The 24,293-nt window shown below is 36.7% G+C and overlaps 1 protein-coding gene and 1 long non-coding RNA gene across 3 annotated transcripts; one reads left to right on the top strand and one right to left on the bottom strand.

The window, feature by feature from the left end:
* Positions 1–6,011: 6,011 nt before the first annotated feature.
* Positions 6,012–10,113, bottom strand: LOC138924791 (uncharacterized). The gene is made up of 2 exons (XR_011440046.1): positions 9,983–10,113; positions 6,012–9,523 (listed from the first exon to the last, which is right to left on the bottom strand). It is a non-coding gene; the product is annotated as an uncharacterized lncRNA (long non-coding RNA).
* Positions 10,033–23,155, top strand: TWF1 (twinfilin actin binding protein 1). Of its 2 annotated transcripts, XM_070271270.1 has the most exons (10): positions 10,053–10,445; positions 12,103–12,180; positions 14,244–14,422; positions 15,576–15,671; positions 16,883–16,987; positions 17,826–17,846; positions 18,651–18,776; positions 19,032–19,182; positions 19,361–19,482; positions 21,001–23,155. In XM_070271270.1, the coding sequence occupies exons 1-10, from the start codon at positions 10,319–10,321 to the stop codon at positions 21,169–21,171; spliced, it is 1,176 nt and encodes a 391-aa protein (XP_070127371.1). In that variant the 5' UTR covers positions 10,053–10,318; the 3' UTR covers positions 21,172–23,155. The 2 variants fall into 2 exon arrangements, with proteins under 2 accessions (XP_023499174.1, XP_070127371.1); XM_023643406.2 differs by lacking the exon at positions 17,826–17,846 and having other exon boundaries at positions 10,033–10,445.
* Positions 23,156–24,293: the final 1,138 nt, after the last annotated feature.

The following is a 24,293-nucleotide window of genomic DNA, read 5'->3' as shown; positions in this document are numbered from 1 at the left end:
GAGGTTCAAGAAGCTGTTGCTAAGACACTTCTCCAAACCAGAGTGAAAATCCCACTGTAAATAATACATTAAAAAGCTGGTTGCTTTGTGCTTTCCCGCACTTTGATTCCGATATGCATCCTTATCATTATCAATAACTCTTTTGAACCAAAGTGTTCCCTGTTTCTTTGATTAGAAAGTGTATATCACTTATTATAAGATTACTTCAGCCCAGATTTCACTCAGAGGAGAATAATAGATATTATTTGCTTGAACTGATCTTTAACCCACGCTCTTTGTTCTGTTCCCTCGGTGACTCATTCAAGCACCACAGAGCCTGAATGGAATGAAAGAATCTTCTGTGATATATTCTGTTGTGTTAAAAGTTTTAGCAATCTTGCCAGGTGTTTATTAGAGATTGTTGGGGTAACATTATAATTGCATGCCTATAAAAAGCTGCTTAATGCTTGATCCTCATTTTTTATGACTAAGAGTTATTTATCTCATTTGATGCTTTATAACAGTAAGGAAAAGTTAGAAAAGACATAGCAATTAACAACGATATTGTGGTTTTATGAACCCATATGCAAAAACAACTTTCAATGATCACTTTTGATGTTTGGAAATTCAGTCTAACTTTATTTGCTGTTTTTAATGACCCGTTATTTTGAAAAATACTGTATGTTTCAAACATACTATATTGTGTTGGATTCAATTCTAACTAGCAGATATGAAGCCTGACATACATTGAGCACCTAATACATGTCAAGAGCTTTATAAAATCATATCTCACTTGATTTCCATGACAACTGTGAAACACTAGTATTAGCATAAGAGAAAATTGAGGCTCAGAGAGGTTAAACAATTTCATTCATGGTCACATAGCTTCTACGTGGCTTTTTCTCCTATAGAAGGGTTTCTTCTGCAGGACAGCCTAAAGCAAATAGTGCAGCTCTTTATAGCATAATTATCTCACAAAGTAAAGATGAAATGATTCACTCTCATTAAAAGTTTCTAGAAACAAGAAGGATGAACGATTCTTTGTAGTTTTATGTATACAATGCATTGTACACAAGCATGTGTCCAGCCACATACGCTACTCATATATTTTCTTCCATTGTATAAAAACTTTATGGAGGATGTGAGCTTTTAAATGTCGTTACATGACAACTGACTAGACCGAAGATCTAGGCCAGAAGCCCTGAACTACCAGTTTATAGGTTAAATCTGACCTACAGTCGTGTTTCTTTTTTGTTTGTTTGCTTTTGTTTTGTTTTCTCACTCACTGGTTTTTTAAACAATCTAAATAGGGATTTTATATAAAATAGCAATTTCTGGCTTCACTTAAAAATTTGCAGATTGGTTACCCGGGCATGAATTCCCATGGAGGGTCAGTCAGTTGGAGTTGAGTAGTGGCAGTCCCCTTTAGATGGAGCCTGTGCTCTGGTGCTCTGTCTGGATCCCACAGTCTCCATCTGTCAGCTTCAGTCAGTTATGCTATTTAACTGCCCTCTGTACGCATTTGACTTTGTCACTTCCAACTTGGATTCTAAGCACCAACTCCACCAAATTGTAAAAAGTAGGAATTCTAAGGCTGTTTTCCAAACCAGGATCCATCTCCCTGCTCCTCTAGTCATCGCTCTCATTCATGGGGCCATGTGTACTAGGTAAGCCAGCCAGATTGTCCAAGGATGATTTGAACCTGAGACAAGCAGGGTCAATCATATGCTGTCCTAGAGATTTGGAACTTAGACTTAGGAACAATTATTTAATCTCTGCATGTAGCTAGAACCGTGACTGTCAATTTGGGAAGTGTACAGTAGCCATAGTCTGCTATTTTGACTGCACAAGCAGAGAGATCCCACTTGGAGAGAGAAAGACAGAAAAGCAGAGATGAAGACAGGCCCTTGGGATCCATGAGATTCTCCTGTACCCTTATAATGAATTCTATTATTTGCATACATTGTCTTAAAATGGTTTCTGCTCTTACAAACACCTCTAGCCTTGAAACTTGCTGACTTCCTCTCTCTATGCCTCAATTTCCAAATCTCTGAAAGTTAGAACATATACCCTGATAATATTTCACTCAGCCTGTCAGATTGGATTATGTTGGTGCTCAAATAAGTCCATATATATTCTTTGAAAACTGGAAACCATTATACAAACCTAAGGTACTATTATTATGACAGCTCTGATAAATGCCTAATAACTGGAGACACAATAGATGAGGAAAACTGGGAAAATATTCATGGCAGAGGATTCACACATAAATAATAGGAAATAACACATAAGTTGATAGGGCCAACAGTAAGGTGCCAATGTTAAATCAGTTTTTTTTCTTTTTTTTTTTTTTTTGGCTGAGGAATATTCACCCTGAGCTAACATCTGTGCCAATCTTCCTCTATTTTTAAGTATGTGAGCCACCAGCACTGCATGGCTGCTAACAGAGCAGTGTAGGTCCATGCCTAGGAACTGAACCCTGGCTGCCGAAGTGGAGCATGCTGAACTTAACCACTAGGCTACCAGTGCTGGCCCTAAATCAGTTAATTTTTAAAGAAAGAGGTAAGAGTTAGAGGATGCAATTTTTTTAACCATCTGAGCAGTCACTGCTAAAAACATAATTACCATAAAAATAAAGCTTTTTTTTTTTGAGGAAGATTAGCCTTGAGCTAACATCTGCTGCCAATCCTCCTCTTTTTGCTGAGGAAGATTGGTCCTGAGCTAAAATCTGTGCCCATCTTCCTCTATTTTATATGTGGGACACCTGCCACAGCATGGCTTGATAAATGGTGTGTAGGTCTATGCCTGGGATGTGAACCAGCAAACCCCAGGCTGCTGAAGCAGAGTGTGCCAACTTAACTGCTACACCATCAGGCCAGCCCCGAAAGGACATTTTCAAGAAAAATCTTACAATGCAGATTTTTCAAAAGAAATTCAGTTTAATTGCACAAACTAATTGGAACGGCTTCTAAACAGTTGTTTTACTGAGTGAATATCTAGTCATTTTAGTTACCAAAGAATCACAAAATTTGATAACTTAAAAAAGCATTCTTAGAAAACTATTCGGCCCCCTTATTTTGTAGCTCCACTGAGGATAAGTGACTTAGCAACATCTACTTTCCATATGCAAAACAAAAATTATCAAGACTTTTAAAATTCCAGAACTGTTTACAGAGCATTGTGATCATGATTACACCCCCAATTTGAGAGCACTTAATGTAGTGAATGAAAGAACAGATGAATGAGTGGGTACTAAATACATGTGAGATACAAAAAGGAGCAGTAATAAAGTCCCTGATGTCAAGGACTATACAGTCTATTAGGAAGACTGGGATAAGTTCACATACGTCTGTGACCACAGGAAAGAGTAAGAGAGGTGCTAGAAGAGACATATAAAACGCTACAGGCACTTGAAGAAACAAGTCTTCGTACATAACTGAGATTGAAGAAAGATTTCATGGAAGGTGATATGGCTCCAAAGGATGGGTTAAATATTGAAAAGCAGAGACAGCAGAGAAAGGGCTGGGGTATAGCTAAGGGAGTGAAGAGCTGTCTTCCAGATCAGGAAAACAACATGATAAAAGACAATGCAATGTAGCTGTTAGGGATGACTGTGTCAGTTTGACTGGAGTATAGGGCACAACCAGGAAAGACATTGCAGGGGGTCTTGGGTGCCAAATCGAGGAGCTTGGAACATATTCTGTGGGCAGTGGGGAGGCATTGAGAGTCAGCATGCAGGGGATGACCAGTCAGAAGAGCATTTCAGGAAATGAACTTGACAGTTGAGCATGGATTTGTTAATGCGGGGCAAAAATAGAAAATAACGTGAGGTACGAAGAGTAGGGCAATGAGACACAAAGAAGGGACCCAAAGATGGGTTTTGCTCTCCAAACAAAACCAGTGGAATCCGTAAGATTTAGAAAATAATTGGAGGTGAGGATTTGAAAGAGGCATAAGTAAGGGACTGGGTAAACAGAATAATTTATTTTATATAACACTAATTGCCTTTTCTGTTGAATCCTTCCTTAAACTTTGCTAATTGGCAAGAGTGATTTACTGAATATAAACTGAATATGGAAGAGTTGCACCTCACACTTTCAAATTTGAGCATTTTAATTATGATCTGTCTTACTTTTACATCTGGTACCAGCAATGTGGTTAATATAAGCAAGTCCTCCCAGGTCTGGAGGCAGATTAGAAGGGCCTGCTTTTAAGTGATGCTATCGTACAGAGAAACACTGAAGTCTAGGGTAGGGCTTCTTTGTTGAAGACATAATGAATTCTTTTTATTACATATGTTGACAAAGTAAGGTAAAGAAGACAGAGAAGAAGTTAAAGGATATCAGTCAGGATTCTCTAGAGAAACACAACCAACAGATGTACATATAGGGAGAGAAAGGAAATATATAGAGAGAGACAGAGAAAGGGATGGGGGCGGAGACTGATTATTTTAAGGAATTGGCTCACCCAATTATGGAGACTTGGTGAGTCCAAAATCTGATGGGGTGAGCTGGCAGGCTGGAGACTCAGGGAAGAGTTGAAGTGCAAGTCTAAAGGCAGTCTGCTGGCAGAACTCCTTCCTGCTCTGGGTAGGCCCGTCTTTATTCTACCAAGGCCTTCAATTAACTGGATGAGGCCCATCCACACTAAGGAGGATAATCTGCTGCACTCAAAGTCCACCAATTTAAGTGTTAAACTCATCCCTCACAGTAATATCCCAAATAATGTTTGACAATGATACTCCAGGCACAATGACCCAGCCAAGTTAAGAGGAATATCAGTTTGTGCAGCATCAAAGAATGAGAAAAAGGAGTATGTTAAGCAGAAGCACTGATCAAGAGTATCAAAAGCCTCAGACATCTGTAGTGGGTTGGACTGTAACCCCCCCAAGAGATACGGCCACATCTTAATCTCTGGAACCTGTGAATGTTAGCTCATTTGGAAAAAGCGTCTTTGCAAATGCAATTAAGGTAAGGATATTGAAATGAAGAGATCATCCTGGATTATCCTAGTGGGTCCTAAATCCAAATGACAAGTGTCCTTACGAGAGAAAGGCAGAGAAAGAGTTCAGACAGTCAGAAGAGGAAGAGGCAATGTGACCACAGAGGTAGACACTGGAGTCATGTAGCCACAAGTCAAAGAATGCCAACAGCCACTGCAAGCTGGAAGAGGCAAGGAGAGATTCTTCTCAAGATCATCCAGAGGGATGCAGCTGTGCTCGCACCTTGATTTTGGACTTCTGGCCCTCAGAATTGTGAGAGAAGAAATTTCTGTAGTTTTAAGATACCCAGTTTGTGCTAAATTTGTTACAGCAGCTACAGGAAACTAATAAAACATCTGAGAATAAATATAATTGATTTACTATTAAGAAGAAAGACATCGGTGACATTTAAGAAAATAGTTTCAATACAGTGGTGTGGAGAAAGCCATATGCAAAGGTTGTAAGGCAGAGGTTCCCAAACTTTCTCAGTTTTTAGGGCTTTTTGTTTCTCAGTGATTTTCTCATAGTGTTCCTAGGTCAAAAGAAATACTTAACAATTCGGTTATTAAGTCATCAGTACTGTTGGAGGAGGTGATTGAGAAGATGTGACCGCTGGTTTACTGTGAGCTGGACCCAGGCAATCAGAGGCTCCTCAGTACCTCCCCTGTCCTTGGAATGTACACTCTGCCTACCGTTCCCCCTGTGGGAGCTGTTCCAAGGACACAGCCTTGAATGAGTAAAGTGTTGTTAAAATCATCTGGTCAGTATAGTCGACTGAACACAGTCAAGGCTTCTATATAAACTTTTAAGGTGCTGGCGGGCATAGGAGGAGATCTGCTTGTCTCGTGGCCACCAAGACAAGCCTTGTAGCTAAGCTCCTTTGCTTATTAAACCTGCTCCCTGCCAATCTGGAATGTTCTTCCTCCTTCTTCAGTCTCTCCTTGCCCTTCATTTACAGGGCTAGTTTGCCAACCAACAGGTTTCCAACAAGTTAATCAGTATTTAAGTACAGAAACTTAGTAGCTGTTTGAAAAAACAATACATATAAATTGAAAAAAAAAATAACAATTGATTTTATTTTTAAATAATCACAATTACTTACGAATGGGATGCATGCACCTGCTACACACTACACAACTTCTTTACTTTGAAATTAGATTGGACACCAGCCACTGTCATTTCCTGTTCCACATTGATTTTCACTCTACAGTTGCTTTTTTTTTAATCATAGTAACCATTAAAAATCCAGCTTTTCAAAGAAATAGCATTGTCGAAAGAACTGTAGAGTTATCTAATGTTGAAACCGTAAGTATCTTGAGCTAATATTCTGTGGGATGTCAGGAAGACGTTGAGTGTCACCACGTTTCCCTCAAAAATCTGCAGTATCCCCCAGGCCCTCCCGAGCTCACTGTGGGTTGGGGCACCTTGGCACACAGTTTGGGAACCATGGATTTAGGGAGTGAGAGGTAAGAAAGTGTACATAAAAGGTATAGATAATATTCACAAGACATTTCGTAGGAACATAGGGAAGGAAAGCTAGAAGATAAGTAAAGATATTCTAAAGTTAAAGGGAGAAGCAATAAAAATTAAAAAGATATACTGAACTACATCAAAATTAAAAACTTCTGTGCATCAAAGGACACAATCAACAGATTACAAAGAAAACCTACAGAATGGAAGAAAATATTTGCCAGTCATATATCTGGTAAGGAGTCAATCTCCAGAATATAGAAAGGACTCCTACAACTCAATATCAAAAATAAAACCAAACAACTCAGTTTAAAAATGGGTAAAAGACTTGAATAGACATCTCTCCAAGAACTATACAAATGGCCAACAAATACAAGAAAAAAATGCTCAACATCACTAATCATTAGGGAAATGTAAATCAAAATCACAACGAGATACCTCTTCACACCCATTAGGATGGCTAACATAAAAACAAACCAAAACAGAAAATAAGTGTTGGCGAGGATATAGAGAAACTGGAACTATTGCACACTGTTGCTGGGAATGTAAAATGGTGCAGCTACTATGGAAAACAGTATGGAGTTTCCTCAAAAATATTAAAAATAGAATTACCATACCATCTAGCAATTCCACTTCTGGGTATATGCCCAAAAGAATTGAAAGCAAGAACTAGAATAGATATTTGTACACCTATGTTCACAGCAGTATTATTCATAATAGCCAAAAGGTGGAAGTAACCCAAGTGTCCATTGATGGATGAATGGATAAACAAAATGTGACATATGCATACAATGGAATATTATTCAGCCTTAAAAAGGAAGGAAATTCTGACCCATGCTACAACATGGATGAATCTTGAGAACATTATGCTAAATGAAATAAGCCAGTCACAGAAAGATAAATGCTGTATGATTCCACTTGTATGAGGTACCAAGAGTAGTCAAATTCATAGATATAGAAAGTAGAATGTCATTTGCCAGGGGCTAGGATTGGGTGTGAATGAGGAGTTGTTAAATGAAAATAGAGTTTCAGACTTGCGAGATGAACAGAGTTCTGGAGATTGGTTGAACAACACGGCGAATATATTTAACACTACTGAACTATATACTTAAAAATGGTTAAGATATTAAATTTTATGTTATGTGTATTTTACCACAACTTTTTTAAGTTAAGGGGAGAAGTTACATGATTGGGAGCAAATTTAAGATGTAAGCAAGAAAGATTAACTAAAGGAGCAGGATTTCTATTACAATCTGTTCTCTTAAATAGGTAAAATACATGTATTACTAGCACTCTGTATAATCAATAAACCATTTCTCCCAAGTTAGTACAATGCCAAACTTTCAGCTTTAACCCAATCTGAAATAAACATCATACATATCAAATTGGTGAGATTTAAGTGTACCATCAATATTAACCATAAACATTTTCATAAAACACGTCCTATGAAAGCATCAAGAATCCATTTTTAGGGGGTCAGCCCAGTGGCATAGTAGTTAAGTTCATGTGCTCCACTTAGGCAGCCTGGGGTTCGCTGGTTTGGACCCCGGGCATGGACCTACACACTCCTCATCAAGCCATGCTGAGGCAGCATCCCACATAGAAGAACTAGGACTTACAACTAGGGTATACAACTATGTACCGGGGCTTTGGGGAGAAAAAAAAAGAGGAAGCTTGGCATAGATGTTAGCTCAGGGCCAATCTTCCTCACCAAAAATGCATACTTGAAAAAAAAAAAGAATCCACTCTACTTTTTTGCACATACATAGAACATAGTGAAACATAGAGAAAATTATATAACTATATGTAGAAATGTTGATGGACAGTGGAAAAGATCATTTTGGTCATGTTCTTTATAGCTTAGCAAATATTTTTCCATTCTCTCTTTTCCCTCTTTTCCCTCTTTTGCTCAGAGGAACTTCTGCTGTTTCAAAAACAATGCACCCCAGGCCCATGCAGCGTTTAAGTCAAACTACCAAACTGGCAGAAAATAAGACCTTCTGGAGGATGTCCGGGTAGTCCCATCCCACCTAAGTGGACTTTCCTCCTCCTCAGGACTGAGCATACCGTGGTCTTTTCTAAGCATGAATATGGGAGAGTTATTTTTTCTCATGAGTACTTTTGAGCAATGCCAACTTCTTTAAGCAACCTTCCCTAGTCACCAGAACACAAATCAGTCAAATATTGCAGATGAACTCAGCAATGCAATCAAAACTAGTAAATCAGGGTGAACTGTTGTGTCAGGAAGAATTTGATTAGAATGAAACTGCTCCCTGCATTTCTTAAATCCAAACTGGTCATTAAACTCGGATTAAATTATGCTTATTCCAGAACATGAGGATCTGTTTGAGAAACAGAGTTTAGATAACAAGGAACAGAACATAGCAACCATGTTTGCTATGATCTGTATAAAGAAAAACAATTGCAGGCCTGCTGGCTAATAACTAATTAAAAATACATTGCATTTGAAGAGTGATTTTGTTAACTCGCCCTTATATTATTGGCCTGAACAAAGTATTGGCTGATAAACAGATTGTAATTTTGTATATTTGTCAATTCAAGGCCCTAGAAACAAAAGACCCAGCCTCCTACCTAGGAAACCATAACCCAGGAGCGGTAGAAAAATAGTACAAAAATAACTACTAAAATTATCCTTAGAAAGGCAAGCATATATTCATAAAAGCAAAAAGTGGAAAAGAATTTTCAATAATGTCTGCTGTTACCTTACAAACTTATCCAAGTGAATCATGAATAATTATTTGATTAAAGAATAAACAGCCAATGTAAAGCACAGCAGTATTACAGTTCGCAATGGTGGAACTGACCAGGGAGGAGTACTCAAGTCAGCTTATCTTCTCACTCTGTGGCTCTCTTTTTGGAATGAAGAGAAGGGAAAACTTGGTTTCTAAAAGCGCCCAACCAAAACAAGACAAAGTAACAGCCTGCGATGAACTTGAAGCCGGTACTCAACGGATACTGTAGATATTCAATAAGAACATGATTGCCTTTCGGCCTTGTTATGAATCTTGTCAATTTGCTGTTTTCTGGTTCACTTTGAGGGGTGACTTTGTCTTGAGGATTTTTAAGTTTGTTCTGCAGAAGAAAGAGAATGCCTTCAGGGAGCTTGCGATGACCGTGGCCAGACCCGAGTAGCTGTTGTGTATTGTCCAAAGGCTTATCCCAAGTGACCCCTTTGTTTCTCACAAGCTCCTCCTGCCCAGCCCCTTAGCTCTATAACCCCCCCCCCCCCCTGCTTTTTGCTCTGGCGAAGTCGCATTTGAGTAACCCATGCTCCCTTTTCGTTTAGGCCAACTAGAATGGGGCCTTAATCCATCTCCGTGCACCAATGTCTCAGTGTTTGGCTTGCTGGACATCGGGCACGCGAATTTGAGATTAAGAGGTTCAGTATCAAGCTTAATTTAAAAGCTTGGGGAAATTTGATGGGAGCCGCCTATATATGAACTCTCGTTTTTAAAAATAGGACAGGGAGTGACACTTTACGTTAAACTACATAGATTGCAGGAAGAGTTAAGCAAGAAGGATATTGCGCACATCCTTTTTAAGCTGAAAATGTATTTCGTAAAATGGTCATTTCCATTTTTGAGCATCCTTTCGCTGAGCCAGCAAATGACGGCGTCGCAGGGTCGCCGGCGGGCAGACACCGAGGGGAGAGGCATTCTGCTGGCTCTGTGGCGTTTCACTACGGTGGAGCGGGAAGACCGCCGACCAGGGCTGCTGGCGGGACCCCAGCCAAGAGCCGGAGGCGAGGCCGGAGGCGTGTAGGTGCAGCCGGCGGCGTGCAGGGCGCAGGGGCAGCGCCGGCGCACCGCGGTCGCACGTGGAAGCCCTGGCCCTGAGTGGGGCGGGGCGGCCCCGGGTCGCAGGCTGATGACGCGCCGGGGCCGGCAAGGGAGCCGCCACTTCCTGGAGCCGCCGGCCGGGGCCGCTCGCCGCACTCAGCGCCGGAGCCGGGATCCCGCGGCCGCCGCCATGTCCCACCAGACCGGCATCCAAGGTAACGGCGCCCGGCGCGGCCCGTGGGGAAGGGGCTCCCGGGAGGCCCAGCCGGGCCGGGCCGGCTGCGGGTCGGGCAGGGCCGGAGTCGGGCCGGGAGCGCGGGGAGGCGGTCTCGCGGGGCGAGCCGGGCCTTGGCGCCTTTCCGCGCTCCCGTGTCCCGGGTGCTCCCGGCCCGTGTCCCTCCCGGCCCGGCCCGGCCGCCGCCACGTTGCAGACGGACCCGAAATTCGCAGGAGCGAAGGAACTCGGTTTGCGAGGCGGCGGTGGTGAAGGGGGCGTGCCTTCCCCAGTCCCCGACCTGAGCCCGACTTTGCCCATTTTCAGCCCGTAGGGAGGACCTGGAGCCGTAGAGGCGACTGGGGCTCCTTTTGCTGTCGAGAGACAGGCAAAGTTTCCTTTTCACGGTCCAAAGGAGACTGTTAGAGGATTTTGATTATAAAAACAAAGTTGATAGGATTAAAAAAAAATTCTAGCAAGGGTACTTCCCAAACTCTTCCGCATTTCCTTCCAAAATGGGAAGGTGAACTGTTTTCTGAGAAATCCTGAGTATGGGGTGTTTTGATCTTTTTCTTAGGGACTCCCCAGGGAACTGAAAAGTCGGATCTGTGTGGCTGCATTTAATCACCCCAAGCTGCCAGTTTAATGTGCAGTTATATCTGACCTCCATTATTTCCCGGTTTGAAAATGAACAGTCTGGAAGTGCTCACCTCATCAGAATCAAATAGTATATCCCGGGGTTACTCGTGATCACTTAACGAGTTCTAATGTAAACCCAAGCTCTTCCTGTTCATAGACAACGAATCTTTTCCCCAGAAGAGCACTTAATTGTGTTTTGTTCTTAAGGGTCCTTGACAGCACCCCACACCGCCCCCTGCACACACAAACAGAAGCAAAGTAGTCTCAAATCTATAAGCATTGTTTTATTTGTCCGCGTTGGTTTTGGTATTTAAATATGTTAAGTACTGGCTTTCAAGCTTGAGCCTTATAGCAGGCACTCTTAAATAGTGGTTCTTGCTGTCAATATGCAACCCAAGAACGAAATTTGAAGCTTTAATCGGAACACAAGTTTGGGTTATTAAACGTATATTTGCTCAGTGAACTTACTCCGGCTTTTCGAGAAATACAAATTGGAAAAATATAACCAGAAGTATAAGATTGCATGCATTTTATTGACTTTTTCTTTAATCAGGATAGGATATCTATTTATTGTTGTTTTTAATGAGAAAATGTAGAAAATGATTTAATGAAGCTGTCTTTGTTTACCATAAGCTTGAAATCGGACTAGAAGAGAATGAAAGCAGATTTTCAGAGTTTTTCAAACAAGCAGTAAAGGTGTTTTTCAGAATTGTAATTTGTTCATTATTGGGTTTGAATAACTTTATTCACTCCCGTGTTACTTCTGCTATGGAATTATCTTGCTAAAACAGGTTAGAATTAGTATTAATATAGTTTTAAAATATATTATTATTTGTATTTCTTAGCTGCATACAATGTTATACCTTTAAGTTTTATAATTTAAGTTACTGATAAGAGGATGCTACATACTCAAGATTTTTTTCTCTGTTACAGGTCATTTTTTCCTCATTTAAGTAGCATTAGAAAGTATTAATACATGAGTATAAAAAAATAGGTTTTTTTTTTATCTCTTTCCACAGCAAGTGAAGATGTTAAAGATATTTTTGCCAGAGCAAGAAATGGAAAATACAGACTTCTGAAAATATCTATTGAAAATGGTTAGTTAAACATATTAAAATATTGTTTGTCCTTGGATTATTGGGTGTTATATTTTTAATCTTCTAAGTTGTTGTCAGTGATTTGAACTATTAAGTAATGTGAAGCAAGTTCAAAGCTTGCCTTTAGGTAACTTGGCTCCTATACATTTTGAGCGTGTCGCCCTTGCTTGCCTTCTGAATTCTGTAGCTAACAAGGAAACAGAAAGATGCTGTTTTTCATGTGACATCTTCCTCTTTCATTTTTTTGTGGCTCAGTTTCTGCACCACAATCCATTTCTAATGTCAGTGCTTCCATCTCTGGAATGGAAATCAGTAAACAGGTGATTATCCAAAAAAATAGTTACTTGTGAATTGTTCTTCAGTAAAGTTAGTTTTGAAGTTGAAACAAAGGATTTCAACTCTCCCATTTTCTCCACTCAATTGCAAATCTATGCTGCAGAAATGATTCCCCTTTCTTGTTTTAGGAAAGTTCTGAGAATGTAACAAACTAAATTGATCCTTTCAAAATAATTCTGTAAGCAAGGAAACTGGTTAGGTGGCAGAGTCTTTTCATTTGGGCAGATCTGAATTTGAACAATTAGTTATTATAACTACTTGATCACAAATGAATGTTAAAATATTCCATTGGCCTAATTTTTTAAATACCTTGAAATACTTGGCTTTGCAAAGATTACTTGTTCTTTTGTAAACTGGAAGTAAATCTAATTTGCTTTCCATTTTCTACTGATATAATTAAGAATACCAGAATAGTTAGAAAAATATGCAGTTGTTCTACCTATATTACCACACTTTAACAGGAATAAACATATACTGTAAAACAGCATATTTTAGAAATATTGAGCTAAAATTTTAAATGCCATCACTTCCTGACTAGTTAAGAAACTAAATGAAAAGTTAGTTTATCTAATTAGCATCTCTACAGAAGGAAAATGACACCAGTCCTTAAATCATTATTTTCTGGTTTTAGTTTATTTTTGTTTTGAGAAAATTTTTTAAATAAGGATATTGGAAAGAGTAAATAATATAACAAGTATGTCCATCTCCCCTTAAATTAATAACTGCTAACGTTTTATCTCATTTGCTTCAAGCCTTTTTTTAAATTTAATGTTTTTGTGATATAAGAGCATCCCCTTTAAACAATTTCACTTCCGAACCTCCTTCCCCTGAGGAAGTTATGTTAGTTTTTATATTTGTGCAATCTATTTTTTGTATGTATCCCTAAGTACCATATAGTGTTGTTTTGAGTTTTTAAGTTCACATAAACTGATATCTTATTCTGCATCTTTCTTTTCTGTAAACATTATTTTTGTAATTAGTTTTGATAGAGAACTCACTGTCTTTTAAAATATGAATAGAATTTTATCATATGACTATGCCACATAGGATATGCCATTCTCTTATTAATGAAAATTTAGACTATTTTCAGTTTCCCCTGTTACTGTATAGTGCTGCAGTGAACACCTTTGTATGTGTGTGTGTGTGTGTGTGTGTATATATATGTATATATGCAAGAGACTTTATGCAGAGTACATTCACAATTTTACTTGACTGCCAAATAGCGCCTCAAAGTGCCTGGACCAATTTATGCTTCTGGGCAGATTTTAAAATTTGTGGCCTTATGGTCAAATAGGAAGTAAACCTGGTTTTATTTAGTATTTCTTACTATACAATTCAATGTTAATTTCAGAAATTCTACCTTTGAGTAGTAGTCCGGTTATTTAAATATATTTTGTTGATAATTTGTAGGATGAACATTTTGGAAAACAGTATAATCACCCATTCTTCAGCCATCCATTTCAACTGTGATCATGTTTATATGTTCCTTTCTCCTGCTTTTATGTATGTAACATTTTAACCATGCTAGTCATAAAATCTTTGTATCTATTTTAATACTACTTTATATTATAATTATTTTCTATGTTGCAACTTTTTCCTTTCAACCTTTTGTATGAATGATGGTAATTAGGAAATAACTGTATATTAATTTTTTCTTCTATTCTTTATTACTCTACCATTTGATATTTCAACCCTTTCATGTATCTTTTAAAACTTGTTCTTCGTAGAGGAGCTTGTGATTGGATCATGTAGTCAGCCTTCAGATTCCTGGGATGAGGATTATGATTCCTTTGTTTTACCCCTGCTGGAGGACAAACAACCATGCTATATATTATTCAGGTTAGATTCTCAGAATGCCCAGGGATATGAATGGATATTCATTGCGTGGTCTCCAGATCATTCTCATGTAAGTCATTTTTTTGTAACTTGTTTAACATTAAATGCTAGAAAATTTCTTCTGAAATATTCCTAGACCAAGAGAATGTTTAGAAGCAATAGTTACTTCTCATAGAAGGGAATAATTATGGGGAAAAAACCCTTGGATTGATAATTTGTAATCAGAAGTAATGTGCTTAGATTCAGAAGTCTTGCTCTTGAAATCAGTAGAGTTATTATTGATTTTTTAATTTAAAAGTTTGTGGCAATTATAAATGACTCTATGGACCTCTGAAGAATAAAGCTAATGACTTTGAGAGTAGTAATTGTAATAATTCTGATGACTAATTGAACATCGTATTAAGTATTAATAGCTACCATTCAAATGATGGGCATATACACAAACAGGTTAGGAAAGTTAGTAGACTGACTAAATAAAACAAACGACAAAATTAATATATGGATACTGGCCAATATTTTAAAGGTTAATCCTCTTGTTTCTTATTAAAGTTATCTAGATATCATTCTCAAAAGTCATCCCTCCTCTTTAATTCCCTATATCCTGTCTGAAAGAAATACTAATTTGACCATGTAGGATTATGAAGTGATTTCTATTGGTTGGCAGTTATCTTTAGTAGTTTTCCGTAGGTGCTACTCTAGTAGACTCTTTAATAGCAATATATATTGTAGTTCCTTTGTCTTTCTGTCCTTCATAGAATGGTATATGCCATCAGTGTGCCGTGAATATTTGATTCTTAAACAACGTAATTAGTAATATCTGATGTAGATTTGATTTAAGTAAAATTTCAGTATCGAGGTTACTTCATTTCAGTGATGTTTCCTCTTCATATTATAAAGTAGTATTTTATGTAGTTTTTTAATTCTTGAACTCATTTTATAATTTGAAAAATGAGTAATTTTTTTAATTTAGATTTTTTTCGCTTTTTGAAAAAATATGACTTATAAATTGAAATTACCTTAATAGCTATTGATATTTTAGATGCTCCTGTTATTATGGTTATTTGTATACACATACTTTAGCATTTTACAGTCAATGACTTCAGCTTGATCACAGTTTATTGTATTGTCAATGTGCTTGAAGATTTTAATACTTTCAGAAAATGCTATCTTTTAGAATGATAGTTTTCATCTATAAAAATGAGTAAACTTTCACAACTTACTAGGTTCGTCAAAAAATGTTGTATGCAGCAACAAGAGCAACTCTGAAAAAGGAGTTTGGAGGTGGCCACATTAAAGATGAACTATTTGGAACAGTAAAGGTACCAAACTTAATACTTTTATGTGGATTCTATATGTTGCAGTTAAAATGATTGAAGAACTCCTAGGTAATGGGGAATTGATGTGAATTCAGATTGGCGAATCTGTAAACATAAGAGAGAAAATATTGTTGTATTTTGTGTGATATACAAGTTAACTAAAACATTATACTTATCCTTTTAAAATATGTTTGAATCTCCTTTATTGGACCTCAAAAACTAGAATACAGACTTCAAAAACTAAGATATACCTTGGAGATGCTCTAGTTCAACCCCTCATCTAGTTCAACCTTTGCATTTTAAGGATGGGGAAACAGGCTCAGAAAAATGACAGACTACTTGAAAAAGAGAGTAGGTTTTAGATGTTTTGGACACAGATATCCATGTTGTGGAAGCAGTGACTGTATTACTTAAACCAGAAGATAGAGGCAGCAGTTTATTGATAATTGATAAGTAATTGGGATAATTCGTTGATTAATTAATAAATTTAGTTAAATTATGATTAAGAACTTACTTTGTTATAAAATTTATATGGTAAATACATGTATTTGTACATAAACACACAAATTAAGATCAAAATACAGTTTTTGACCAGGTGTTGTTTAGCGCTTTGATTCTGTTTCAGAAGGTAATACAGGCTAGTGCATGGAGCACAGGCCTAGCTGGGAGTGCCTTGCTTCTCCACCTTTCATTGTGAGCTGGCCTGGTGTCTCAGTCTTCCAAACCACACAATGTGGATGCAATTTTTTTTCTGGAATTTTTTTTCTTTTAAATAAGAACAATAATCATTGTCTGTGAATAATTATGGAGAAATTATGTGAATTATAATACAGAGTTCGTAATCTGAATATGTTGATTATTGAATAATTATAAGGCAGGCTTCCCCAGAATGTTAATTATAATTGTCCTACAGACTGAAGCATGACCAGGTTCATCATGTAGCTGGCATTACGACCACCGCACTCATACAAAAGATTTAGTAATTATAAAACTTGAGGAAATGAAGAGTAGATACTCCCCTTAAAAATTTCTGAAACCTATAGAATAGAGGATTTAAAAAAAAATGAGAAGAAATAGTAACGTTCTTGCTACTATTTATTTTCAGTTGATATTTTCTTTTCTGTTAAATAAATAATTTTGTTTTCCCTAAAGTAACCTCACTGAGGTTTTACTTCTAAAAAATAACTCATAATAGTCCAATTATGTGCTTATAGGAAGATGTGTCATTACATGGATATAAAAAATATTTGCTGTCACAGTCTTCTCCTGCCCCATTGACTGCAGCTGAGGAAGAATTACGACAGATTAAAATTAATGAGGTAAATTACACTTTTGAAACTCTTGTAAGATTTTAAGTGTTTGAAAATATATTTTTAATTAATAGGTATAGAGGTAACTAGAGAATAAATTGTTAGGTGGCTTATATTTACTCTGTTTAATTTAGAGACGACACTATGTGCTCAATGTCTTTTCAGGAAAAAAAGTTAAAAAGGAATATTAAACTTCATGTCAATTTCATAAATGGCTTTCTCCTGTCTTTATAATATATGTGACAGAATAGTAAATCTTCCTGTTGGAAGTAAAACTCTGTTTCTAACTTTGTACTTTGAATACTAAATAAATGGAGAAGGTATGTGTTACCTATTTAGTGCACAGAATATTGTGTCTAATGAGGTTGCCTGAAGCAGGTTTGTTTTATTATTTCAGAGAATAGTGATGACTAAACATAATGAAATAGAAGTGCTATAGGATGTTTAGGCTTTCTAGAAGCTCTATAAATTGACTTCTGTGAATACTACATGGATGAGTATGTGCATTTATATATGGGAGATGTTTAGCATATTAGAGTCAGTAAATTTCATCCATATTATAGTTTATCGTATTTTTAACGTGTTTACTGCAGCCATTCTAGTTACAAGTTAGAATAGCTACTATATTTCTACTGGGATTTTATAGAAAACAAGTAGCAGAAACCACTATTCATTAGTCTGAGAAACAGACTAATAGTTGTCAGTCTGGAAAGTGATTGAATATTAATATTAACCTGATAGCAAGGATCTATCTTTATATTATTTTAACTCAAGTTATTTGAGTAGAGATTTTTATGTGATTTTTTTTTTTACGAATTTGATAGTTTGTTTTATTCCTTGCAATCAGAACCCAGAGGATCATATTGGGGTATGCATTTGCATATGTTCTATGATGTTTTCATTATTCCAATATCATTTATGCTGTAGAATCTCCATTCATTTTTTTAAAAGTAAAATTTCTATTTGACTTTCTGTTGCAACACTGCAAATGAGACCCTATACTAGCTGTCATTTATTGAGTATAAAAGTCTTAAATGTTCATTGAAAGCTTTCTTGAAGTACTCTTCTCTTCCTCCAGTACATGCACACCCATGTTGTTAGTAATGAAAACTCTAAGTCTGGAACTTCTGCAGTAGTATAATTTGTTGAGCTGTGTTGTGTCTTTGTATACTGTTTGTATTTCTTTCAGTTCAGTGCATGATTTTTATGTTGCATTTTATGTCTAACAGAACAAGTAAAGTTCTATACATATTGTATAGATATTACACTGTTCATAAATTTTATTAAGTAAATTTAGTTTTGTGATTAAAGGTGTAACCTGAAAACACTTGAAAGAGCTTATGTAGCTTGGTGCAGTTGTGCCAAACCAAACAAACAGACAAAATCCCCAAAGCCCCACTAATGCTGCACATTCACTCAGATGTTCACTTCCAGCATTTTCATAAAGATGTGTCACGCACTCTGCATGTTGACAAAGTGCTAGCAGAACGTGAACAAATGTGAAAAATTATTTGCTTTTTAAGTTCGTACTGTTTTAAGTTTTAATTTTAATTGTTAAAATGGGCAAAGGTGGAATGACACTCACTTTATAGAGGTTGAGTTTTCTTATCTTTGCCATCTGACGCTGCTAAATGCTAAAACTTGATCAGCGAATTAAATCTGTCATACTTAGGTACAAACTGACGTGGGTGTGGACACCAAGCATCAAACACTACAAGGAGTAGCATTTCCTATTTCTCGAGAAGCTTTTCAGGCTTTGGAGAAATTGAAACACAGACAGCTCAACTATGTGCAATTGGTAAGAGACGCCATCATTATTCTGAAAATGCTGTTCTTTTTAGTAGCTTATGGCTTGTATAACGTTTATTTTTAAAGAATTTTAAATTTTCTTTATTATTTTTTATTCTTTTTTTTTTAAACTACAAAAACAGTATATATTCATTGTGAAAAAGTGAATCCTCTATAAATTTCCGCTTATCTCTTAGTTTTTTGTTATAAATTTTAAATTTCTGGGTATCTGTTTTAATTAGTGTATTTTGTTTCTTATTGACAGGAAATAGATATAAAAAATGAAATTATAATTTTGGCCAACACAGCAAATACGGAACTAAAAGATTTGCCAAAGAGAATTCCCAAGGATTCAGCACGTTACCATTTCTTTCTGTATAAACATAACCATGAAGGAGACTATTTGGAGTCCATAGGTATGTGGTACATTATTTTTAACATGTTACTTTCACTTTGCTTATTGCTATTTCAGCATTATATTCTTTATTCTATATTCATTACTTCTTGCCTGGAGGGCTTAATTATAGTTTTATGAGGCTTGTATTTGCTTTAATTGAAATGCTAACTGTATTTATTATTATTTTAACTTAACAGTTTTTATTTATTCAATGCCTGGATACACATGCAGTATAAGAGAACGGATGCTGTATTCTAGCTGCAAGAGCCCTCTGCTAGAAATTGTAGAAAGACAACTACAAATGGATGTCATTAGAAAGGTAATTACCTACCTATTTATTTATCTAATTTATTTTATCTAATTTATCTTAATGTATTTATCTGATACCTACCTATTTATTTTGAATTTTTCATTTTGCTAGATTTCTATTGTCTTTTCCATGTAGTTCATGCTATATTGCGATTTATAAATGAAAAGTTTTTTTTCCTTGTTCTCATAAATCCTTAGGATCTCTTCTACTCTAAGTGCCTGGGGATGACTTATCTTGAACGTAGTCTCCCTATGGATCTGTGTTTTTTAATATGTAGCCACAAGCTACATGTGGCTATTTAAATTTAAATATAAATTAAAATTAAATAAAATTTAAAATTCAATTCCTTAATCACATTAGTCACATTTCAAGTGCTCATTAGCCACATGTAGCTAGTGGCTGCTGTTGGACAGTGCAGAATTTAGGGAACATTTCCATGCTGCAGAAAGTTCTGTTGGACAGTGCTGCTAGAGCTACATGCTTATGATTGTCTCAAGACTATTAAAAAGGAACTATAATCTCCATTTATAACCGAGTCATGGAATGGTTGAGAATCGTGTCAGCTGTTGGAAAAGGGGAAACAGGTATAAACGTGAATTTTGGGAGCTAAGTTACCGCTTTTCTTAAATTTATTTGCCATGCATATGAGGCCTGGAGAAGGATATGGTTTTTCTTGAGCCCTCCGACTCTTAAAACACAGGTCCTGGGGCCAGCTTCATGGCCAAGTGGTTGATTTTGCGTGCTCCGCTTCAGCAGCCCAGGGTTTCGCTGGTTTGAATCCTGGATGCGGACATGGCACCGCTCATCGGGCCATGCTGAGACGGCATCCCACATGCTACAACTGGACCCACAACTAAAAATACACAACCATGTACTGGGGGGCTTTGGGGAGAAAAAGGAAAAAATAAAATCTTTAAAAAAAAACAAACAACACAGGTCCTTACAAACTTCCAGTGTTTTAGGTACTGTGAACCCTTCAAACTTTTTAAGTTCTTAAGTATCACCTTCTATAGCAGGGGCTGGCTGATGTTTTCTACAAGAGGACTAGATAGTAAATATTTTAGGGTTTGCCAGGCCACATATAGTCTTTGTCACATATTCTTTGTTTTATTATCTTGTTTGATTTTTACGACCCTCCCCGAGTGATTTCAAGTGACCCAAGTATTGAAGGGGTCATGGGTAATGTTTCTTGTCTATATATAATGTACCAAAGCAGAACAACCTGAGAATATAGTAGTGGCGTCTACTTTTAAACATTAGTTAAGTTGGAGAAGAAAGAGGGAACCAAATGGAAAGTGATTATAGCTGATTATATATTCAAGCATCTCATTTGGCTCTCTCCTCCTTCTCAGAAAAGATGAAAGTGAAACTATGTGCATATGGTCCTTGATTCCCTCTTGCTGCAGTGGGTATTAGGTATTTATTTGTGAGCATTCACATGTGAAAACTGGCTTGTTGCTTGTATTAGCTTTTGAATGCTGTGCTTTTTCATATTGCATCACACTTCACTAATTTCATCTCTCACAGATCGAGATAGACAATGGGGACGAGTTGACTGCAGACTTCCTTTATGAAGAAGTCCATCCCAAGCAGCATGCACATAAGCAAAGTTTTGCAAAACCAAAAGGTCCTGCAGGGAAAAGAGGAATTCGAAGACTAATTAGGGGTCCAGCTGAAACTGAAGCCACTACTGATTAAAATCATTATATTAAGTATGACAATACTAGTTTTTTAAAAGTCAGCTTTTAGTACAGGAGAACTGAAATCATTCCATGTTGATATATAGTTGGGAAAAAATTATACTTTTTGAAAATAGCACTTTTCACTTCTGTGTGTTTTTAAAACTAATGTTATAGAAAACTCATGATTTCTATTTTTGAGTTAAAGCTAGAAAAGGGTTCAACATAATGATGTTTAATTTTGTCACACTGTTTTCATAGAAGTGTGATGATTCCACACTTTCACATAATTCTTAAAATTTTATATAGTTGGGCCAATTCCAGAAAGTGTAGTGTCTCAAAGTAAGATACACTTCTTATTACTTTTTAGTGAGACATCAAATGTTTTTCTTTAAGGGAGAGAGAAAGACCTTAACTGAAAATGTTCATACTACTTAACGAATATGGTGAGGACCAGGTTAGATTATTTTCTAAGCTGACAACTTTGTGCCTAGGAAAAGGTGGAAAGTTGCTTACTCTGAGGAGCAGTGCTAACTCTCAGGCTGTGGGATCATATACTTTTAGAGACAGTGCTTTATTGCAGCAGTCTTTTCTATTTGACTTTTTGGTTTTTTAAATGGCATTAAAGTTTCAGAAGATCAGTTCACTCTGAAACCTTAAGGGTACCAGATATTTTCTATGCTGCAGGATTTCTGATGATGTTGAAAGACATGTTTAAACAGCTTTAGTAAATTCTCTTCATAGTGCTTTAAAATATTTCCATTTCAAAAGTAAGTCATTTCATTATAAGTAATGTGAGGCCAAGTATTTATGTTCAGATTGAATTATTAAATTAATATTTAATTCAAAAGCAAACAAAATGAAAGTCAACAATGTTGAAAAAGTTTTAAATACCAAGATTGATTTCCCCCCAAAACCATATATTTATAGGCAAATTGTGTTCTTTATCACTTTGACCAAATATTCAGATTTAATGAAATTGTTTTGAAGTCCTAGTAGTTATCAGCCTAATACAGTTAAACACTTAAGAATCTTGTTTCAATTTATATTTGATTTCAAAACTCATTTAACTGTTTTCTAAGGCTTTGCATTTTCACTTACAACCTACAGAGATTTTGAGCCTCATTTTTCTTTGATACTTGAAAATAGAGGGAGCTAGAACACTTCATCATGTTCAATCTGTTCAACCTGCTGCAAGAGCCATAACTTTGAGGAGTTTTCTTAATGAACTGTAGGGATCTATAATTTAGAATTTCTTGATCTAAACTTTATGCTGCATAAAACAAATATGAGAAATGCACATTTCATAGTATGAAATATGAAACACTCATTTTTGTACCTTATTATCTAAGGTAATATATGCACCTTTCAGAAATTCAATGTGTGTTCAAGTGAAAATTTTAGAATAATTATGAGTTGACAGATTTTTTTCCCTAGAATTGAGAGTATTTGTGTGGTTTTGTTTGTTTACAAATAATCAGACTATAATATTTAAACATGCAAAATAATCAACACTAATGTTGCACTTGTTTACTAAAGATACACTTTAGTTTCCATGGGTACACGTGTAAACACACACGAATACTGCGTTGAGAATCCTGGAGCTGTGTTGCAGACCATGGCTGAAGCTGTTATTCTCAGTCAGCAAGAATGTTAACTTGCCATGAAGGTATAAAATAATTTAGCAGTGAATGTTTTTCTGTACCATCCATGTGCAATTATACTCTAAATTCTACACTACATGAAAGTAAATGGACATTCCAGAATGTAGATGTGATTATATAGTCTTAAACTAATTATTAAATCAGTGATTGCTGAAAATCAGTGATGGATTTGTTATAGAGTATAACTCATTGTTTACAGTATGTTTTAGGTGGCATCATCATAATAGAAGGTGAATAAAGTATTCCCAATAAATTTATATAGCAGTGAAGAATTACATGCCTTCTGTGGACATTTTATAAGTGCATTTTATATCACAATAAAATTTTTTTCTCTTTAAATTGTGTACTAGTTGGTTTTCTAGTATAACTTTTTTTTTAATGTTTGGATAATTCTGCATAATACAATACCTGGTGATAGGTTAGAAATCTCTTCATCTATTCATTTGTTAATCTGTCTGAATCAAAAAGGATTTTAAATAACTTGAGACCTAGGTAAGTTGTGTCATTAGAGTGCCTAATTTAGATGAGAACTTTCCCCCTGCTGCAGGAATAATGAAAATGCCGTGAGTTACACAGTTTCTACTGAGATAGCAGCACCCCAGTACAAGAGAGTGACCAACGTACTTGACACTGAACTCTTAAGAGACTTGCTACTCATTCATCCAACAAATACTGAGTGCACTCCGGTTTGCAATTCAGTATCAAATTGATCCTTTTTATTAGGGCGCTATTTCAAAATGGATGTCTTTGGTAACAGCTTTACAAAGGACAGAGAATTGTCCTTAAAAGGGCTGAGTTTAAAAACAGTATTTGAAAAAGTTGTTTTCTAAGGCATTTCGACTCAAATAAGTGCCTGGGGTATGTGTTGTAGTTTGTTATATACTCTTTCACACATTTTCTTTGCATATGTCGCCATCATAAGGATTGAGAGGTTCTTTTTTTTAAAAGGTACTGATTCTGGGGCTTCATATCCAGAGATTTTGATACAATAGGTGGGCCCAGGAATCACATAGCTCCACAAATCATGAGTAGCCATGACTGGGTATAGTTTGCCTTAAATGATATAAATTGAGAGGTTTTTTTTCCTCCCATCAGTCAACAAACTTCATAAATGTTAGTGTGTACTGGTATGTAGTGGTTATGATTGTGGTAACATAGAATAAAATCTAGTCCCGTAGCCCACCAGCTTCTGCATGCCTTGGCCCGTGGTTCGCTGCACCTCCGTTGATCAGTCTGCTCCCGCTCAGCTGCTAGGTGTACCTCTAAAGGATCAAGCACGTTGCTACTTCAGAACACTGGGCGTGCTCTTCCCCGTGCTGATCACCAATCCAATATCTGCATGTCTTTCTCCCTCACTTAGTGCAGGTCTCTGCTCAAGTGTCACCTCCTTAAAGAGGTCTTCCCTGACCTCCCAATCTGATTGTACTCCTAGTCCCTCTTTCACCTTAATCCTGCTTCATTTTTCCTCCCAGCACTT

Source organism: Equus caballus, chromosome 6 (assembly GCF_041296265.1).
Source record: "Equus caballus isolate H_3958 breed thoroughbred chromosome 6, TB-T2T, whole genome shotgun sequence".
Classification (NCBI taxonomy): domain Eukaryota; kingdom Metazoa; phylum Chordata; class Mammalia; order Perissodactyla; family Equidae; genus Equus; species Equus caballus.
Note: the sequence above shows the minus strand (reverse complement) of the source record. Positions and strands in the feature narration are given on the sequence as shown.